The 7,385-nt window shown below is 32.8% G+C and overlaps 1 protein-coding gene across 1 annotated transcript in view; it reads right to left on the bottom strand.

Moving 5' to 3' along the window:
- Positions 1–244: 244 nt before the first annotated feature.
- The window catches only part of IscU (Iron-sulfur cluster assembly enzyme), a 76,999-nt gene continuing 69,858 nt past the window's right edge, over positions 245–7,385 (bottom strand). The window contains exon 5 of the mRNA XM_090408995.1: positions 245–613. Coding sequence (XP_090265121.1) covers positions 516–613 — 98 coding nt within the window. The 3' untranslated portion in view covers positions 245–515. The remainder of the gene's footprint in view (positions 614–7,385) is intronic.

The raw sequence follows: 7,385 nt of genomic DNA, 5'->3' as shown, positions 1-7,385 counted from the left end.
AATAGTTATTCTAAAAAAGAATTACAGTTGATGCTATGCTCAGTAGTATAACAACTACTGAGAAGTAATGCTTAAGTCCCCCATAGATATAATGCTATGCTGAAAGAAATTCATTATAGCAAACTATCCAATATAATAAACTCTTCCTACAGTCCATACAAGTTTGCTATGATGAGAGTCAACTCAACTGGTTCTAAGCAGCCTTCAAACAAATACTGTACCACAAAATTACCAAGACCACAAGTACTAGGATACATTTTTTAATATAAGAACATTTCCTACAACAAATACTGTACCACAAAATTACCAAGACCACTATTACTAGGATACATTTTTTAATATAAGAACATTTCCTACAATAGCAAGGGTATTTACTAATATATGTATATATATATATACATATTAATCATTATTTCAGTGTTGCATTATCCAGTAGCATTTAAGGAAATTTACAAAATAATTACAACTTTAAATAACACAAAGCACATTCTTTTTGAATATTTCTCTATATTAAGCTAATCTTTCTTTGAAGGGGATGTACTAATTTTCACTTCATGATCTTGTTTTACTTTATAATCCTTCAAGGCTGCACGAATTGCATCTTCAGCCAACACTGTAAATAAAAACACACCCCAATTTTATGATTAAAAATTAATCAAAAAAAAAAAAAAAATGCAAATAAGTAAAAATCATCATAACATTTTATATATGAAACTATCATAGAGCAAAGTTCTGAATATCATCACTGCTTCCAGGCATATACTTTCAAGGGATGTACAGAATATTATGGCAGCCCAAATGTAAGATTTCATCAGTAGTTTATAAGCAATAAGTCTGCATAAATTCAAGGATATAACAGTTGGGTGCAAACTAGTAATTTATCTGGTGGTGCATACTGAGTGTTAGGGATGAGTGGATGGATATTTTTCCATCAGCCAAGGGTAGTTGCTGGTTGCATTTTTAAATATCAATCCAATACGTACGAGACAAAAACCTACAGCACAACACTGCTGTACCTGGGGTAGACGAGTGTTGGTAGAGAAGAAACATACAGAGGTAGATGGAATAAAACTCTGGTATGTTTGTACTGAAAAGGGATGTTGAACAGCTGCTGCTCTAGTTTTAACAAGCCTAACAGAAAGTGGAATAATGACAATGGAAGTACCTGCAGAAAAGACAGAGTTGAAATGGTGTGTCAGTCTATGAACCAAATTGCTCTCTCCTGGAGAGTTTCAATAATTTTTAGTGAGGTTTATGTGCACTAACCAAACATGTCAACAGTATTCTAAGGATGGGCAGATTTTTGATTTCTTATAGTTAGTGGCTGGATGGGTAGCACCCTGAGTGGAAAAGAATCCCTAGCTTTTATAGAGGCTGAGGAAGCAACTAATGTGTTCATGCATGGAGAGGCTGGAAGTAAATGTCAATCCAAGGAGAGATCTGATCCTGTCTAAAGATTTATGTATTACTAATAAGGGATAGGTGTTGAGATCCTATTTGCAAGAAAAAAGGCACGATTATGTTTTAGTGACATTGAAGATCATTCCATTCAAGGATGGTAAAGATTGGTGTTTAAGGTAGTGATTGTAAACAATCTTGAAGCTTGTGATGCTGGAGCACTACATGGTTTGTTGAGTGTACTCTCATCATAATAGTGAATGTATTTTTTATGTTCTCTGGAGTGGATGTCAACAAATCCCTCTCCAATCTGGTGTTTAGTATTTAATCTATATTTTTGGGGTTATAGCCATGGGCTAAAAAATGTACAGTGACGATAGGCAAGTTCAGGAAAAAGCAATGTGGAACGGATAATCCTGGTCTTGTGTTTTTAGGATACCACTGTTGGGCTGTGATGGAGATAATGAACATTTGGAAGGTGGATGGGTGGGTATCTAGGAAGGTAATTATTTGATATTGTGAAGTGAATTTTTGGACGTTGGCTGTTTAAATGCACTAAAAATATATGTAATATGTCTGAACCATGTAGCCAAATAGCAAACACATTATCTACATAGTGTAGCCATACACTAGTTTAAGGGCAGCACCATTATTCCAATTTGATTTTGCCAAAATATTGGCAAAATCAAATCGGAATATTAATTAAATTTATTTTAGTTAATGAGTATGTTGTAATTTCTTTAAAAATTATGGTTATGAATAGCCTTACGTATAAACCTTACCATCAGACTTACCATGATTTTTGTTTTCTTCTGTGTAATTTATGTTGGTTTATTTTATTTAATTTATAAACAGTTCTGGTTAACTGGATACCCTTGTTTTATTGTCGATTTCCACATTTTTTCTAATTTGATCAATATATATATTCATCCACCTTATGCCTTGATTAATTTGAATCTCTTCTGTTTAATTTACTACCTAACTAACTTTATTTTTGTATTTTTATACTTTGTACAGCTTATATTAAATGTAATGAATATCCTTGATTTTTCATTATACTTTATAAATTTTCTCTATGTAGTTTATTAAACACTTTCTCCTAATCTATAAAGGCTAAATGCATCTCCAAATTAAATTTTCATCTTTTTTTTTTTTCAAAAATTGTTTTAAGACATTATCTATATAGGATGTTCCATGTCCAAAACCATTTTGTTCTTCTGAGAGTAGATATTGTTTGCAATTCCTTTGTAATTTCTAGTCATCTCTATCTCCTTTTTTCAACATAACCTTAACTTTTCAATGTCTTTTTGTTAGCTGCCTTCTCTAATAACTCAGTAAATTCCTCCACTCCTTCCTTAGAAAGATTTTTTTGAGGGGGGGGGGGGGGAGACCATAGGCACAAATAAGTTTCACTGCCCAATTCCTCATTTAAAAATTTTTCCAGATAATTCTACTTGAAATTACTTGCCAATCAAGATGTTTATATCTTTATGATGTTTGGTATTGAATGCTATTATTACTCTTTCCTATCCTTGATCACTATGGCCCTTATATAACATCCTACATTTATTATTTAATGCCAGTAGTACCAATTATTCACATGATAGTTCACTAATTCTTCTGTCAGTTTTTCTTTTCCCATTGATACTTTTTATACTGGTGGTGCCTACATTTCTGCTAACACTGAGTTTATTCTCACAGCTGACATTTCATCATGCTGTATCATTGTTTGGTTGGCTAAGTCCCAGATTGTCAGCATTCAATGGATACCCACTAACCAGATACACAACGTGAAAATGAGAATTTAAATCAGAAGTCCTGGTTAGTTCTCTGTATTCCTTAAAGGGTCATATATATGGAGATTTCCTTGCTATCTAGCACTGACTATCAAGTAACCTCGAGATTCCATGAACAGGGAATTCTAAGAGGAAGAAACCAAGAATGCAGTCTACATTTTATGAAAGGAAGCAGGAAAAATCCTAAACAAAAATAAACAAAAAGTACTCCATATATGTAAAAAAACATACCCCCCCCCCCTCCCTTTATGTTTAATTTAGTCTTTCTGAACCTTCAAAGAACTATTATCCCACATTTTCTGTATGTTTTATACTTAATTTCTTTTCATATTCTGTTTTTTCCTGCAGAGTAAAAAGAGTGTATTTTAGAATTATTTATATCCAAGCCACAAAAGTTGGAATTTAGCCTTTCCAAATGGCATTATTAAATTACACTAAAATATATAAATAAATACGATTAAGTATTAGTCTGACATTCAGAATACTATTTCTTAAGTACACTTTACTGGGAATTATGAAGACCTCGATTCATTTTTAGTATTTTTTTATAACAATAATATATTTTCTTCATTATTTCTGTATGAACACAGTTCGATAGCCCTCAGTATTTACCACAGTGGCATTAAATTTCCTGTTATGATTTTCATATATTATTGTGATTTACATCTATTTCAGCTGCTTCAGAATAACACTAGTTTGAGTAATAGAGAAAAAAAACTAAATAATAAAATAATAAAAATTAAAAAAAAAAAGGGAAAAAAAATTACAGTAATAAAAATGGGAAATTCCACACAAATCTAGCATTAAGGGAATTTTTCCTCTAATGCCTAGATTGCTACACGAACACAACACCCAACTTGCTAGTTCTCATTATACATGAATGATTATCATCATTATCAGAAGCAAGAATGAGTGCACTATTACAACTCTTTTTTTTTTTTTTTTTGACTATAACTGAATTTTGCATAAAATGAAAAGTTAAAAGATGGCCAGTAGTAGTAAAAACTCTAACGAACACAGCAAAAATACCATCATATGGAATGGAACAACAGATGAACTTATCAATTTTAAAGATTATCTCAACAATTTGCACAACACCATAAAATTCACTTTAGAACAAGAAGAAAATAAAAAACTTCCTTTTCTAGATATTCTATTAGAAGTTAATGAAGAAAATAAATTCTCCTTCTCAGTATATAGGAAGCCAATCAACACAGGAAGATTTCTAAATGCAGCCTCATACCGCAATCCTTCACAAAAAATAAGCTTAATTAAAACTCTTCGAGACAGAGCATTCAATATCTCCAGCACACAAGAAAGATGTAATGAAGAACTAAAATACTTAACACAAATCCTCCAACAGAATGGGTATGAAACAAAAACCATCAAGAGAATCCTTAAAATGCCTCCAACTAACAATACAATAAAACAGGATTACAAAAATGTTACAGATAAGCTAGCCAAATTAATGAACAAACACAACGTAAAAGTAGCCTTCCTTCCTATGGAAAAAATCTCAAGATTCCTACATCCACCAAAACCACCCCATCATCCTCTTAAAAAACCAGGAGTCTACAAAATCCATTGCTCTTGCGGGATTTGCTACGTAGGACAGACAGGAAGATCTGGAGAAATACACATGGCTGAACAAAAAGACGTAATGCAAAAGAGAACAAAAAACGGGTCTTGCTTTCCATACTACTTCCACTGGACACGATGTACTCTGGCAAAAAACGACGATGTCATACATAGAAAACTACTACTACATAAGAAAATTTAAAGAAGCTGCTAATATGCTGAAAAACCCAACCCGATGCAATAAGAATCAAGGTTTAATTCTCCATCAAGTGTGGTCAGCTCTAATAAAAAATCTACCTCAATCTGAGCTCAGACTGTATGAACGAGAACAAAAACACGTGACATCGTCCAATGTTGTTCAACGTCAATAACATTTTATATCTGCATTCTGTTATTTGAGTTTATGAATAGCCAGACGGTTATGATTTGTATTTATTAATTTCTCTTGTTTAAACTTTAAGTTATACTATTTACGAAACTTGTCGGGAACTATTATTTCAATATGTTATATAACTGAACAATAAAAAATGTGGTGTAATCACCGAAATATGTCTTTTGAACCAATTAGCCATAGAAGTCTACGCCTGCAAAAATATCATCATCAAATTCCTATTATGTACCATCAAGAGATGTACAGGATATGATAGTACTACATGAAAAACTTACATCATTACCAACTTCCTATGTACAATTTTCCCCCAAATCAATCTGTTACTTGTCAAGACTCCAACATTATCAGATCTTATATTTCTATCTTCTAAGGAACTTTTTACTGTGTCAGTCCATCTTTATCTTGGTCTTCTTCTGGATCTTTTTCCTGCCAACCTGGCAGAGAAAACTTGTTTTGCTAATCTTTCTTCTCCCATTCTGTGAAATAGTCACTATTTAAAGACTATTTTATCTGAGATTAGCTCTGCTAACACATTCCTGGATGCTAATAATGTGAAGTTATTTCCTAATATCCTTGTTTTTAATATGACATTGCCACTGATGCCATCTGTTCACCCCTCTAATCTTTCTCAGGACCATATCTGTGGTCTCTAGTCTTTGGTCAAGTGCTTTATTTCTAACGTAGCTCTCAGATCCATAAATTAAAATTGGTTTGAATACTGTCATGTATACTAATTTAGTGTTTTGACTAATTTCTCTCTTATTCCATATAAATTTATTCAGTTGACTTCCTACTATACCAGATTTGTTGATTCTGTTGTCTATTTCCATATTTAATTTACCATCTTCACTAAAATCGTGCCTAAGTAGCTGAAATGTTTTACTTTTTCTATAGGTTTTCCATTCAAAATGCAGTTGATATTTTCAATGCTTCTGCCTATTTTCATCGTCTTTGTCTTGTTATTGCTGACCTCCAAACCAAATCTATTACAACAGTTATTCAATTTAGTCAGGGAATCTTTCCGACTTGTACTGGATTTATTTAGAAGTATAACATCATCCGCATAAAGTAAAGAGCTGAGCTTAACATCTCCAATTTTGATATCAGGTTTAATACCATTTTCCTTCATAATGTGATCCATATAGATAATAAATAACAGAGGGGATAATGTACATCCTTGTCTACCAGATTTAAGATAAAACCATCTTCCTGTAGTTCCTTCAATTCTAAATGCTGATTTACGACTCAAATAAAGACTAAGTATTCTTTGATATAATGCTCCATTAACACCATACAACTTTAGTGATTTGAATAACTTTTCTCTTGGCACCTTGTCATATGTCTTTTCCAGATCTACAAAACTTAAATAGAGACCTTTGTTATATTCCCACGATTTCTCAACTATTTGTCGTAAAGTGAAAATCTGATAATGACAGCCTCTATTTGGCTTGAATCCAGTTTGTTCTTCACCATGCTTCCCTTCCACAATCCTTCTCAACCATTTCTCAAGTGTACTTGCATAAATCTTACCAGGAACACTCATTAAGGAAATACCTCAGTAATTCTCACATTGTTTTATTTACCTTTTTATATATGGCTACTATGAGAGCTCTACTCCAGTCATCTGGAATTCGGCCTTCTGAACAATGCAGTGAGATTGCATAGTTCAGAAGACTTTTATACCCCCTTTTCTACCTCCATATTTGAGCATTTCTAGTCGAATGTCATCTACTCCCACTGCCTTTCCACATTTCAGGGTTTTTTCTACTTAAAGTATGGATATGTATTCTGATTGCATGTCTGTTGAGTGTATTTTACTACTGTGCTGTCATTACTGCTTGTTTCATTTAGCAATTCTTCAAAGTAATTATTCTATACTTCAAGGATATCTTTTTCTCCAGTTTTCATGTCACCTTTATCATCTCTAATTCCTTTAATAGCACTCTTTCCTCCATTTCTGAGCTTCTTCAATAACCTCCAGAATATCTTGCCACCTTGATATTTATTTTCTATGTTTTTACCAACGCCCTTCCCATGACTTTTGTTTAGTTAGTTCTACAAAGTGTTTTGCTTTTTTACATTTGTCTCTGTATTCTCTAAGAGCACAAGCTGACTTATTTGCCAGGAACTTTTGATATGCTTTCTTCTTTTCCTTCACTGCATCTTTAACTTCCTGTGTCCACCATGGAGTTCTGATTTTTCTATCCTTGCAGACAACCTCA

Source organism: Typopeltis vanoorti, chromosome 19 (assembly GCF_054136105.1).
Source record: "Typopeltis vanoorti isolate ZY-2024b chromosome 19, IOZ_Tvanoo_1.0, whole genome shotgun sequence".
NCBI classification, from domain to species: domain Eukaryota; kingdom Metazoa; phylum Arthropoda; class Arachnida; order Uropygi; family Thelyphonidae; genus Typopeltis; species Typopeltis vanoorti.
This window is presented reverse-complemented; position numbering and strand designations above follow the sequence as displayed.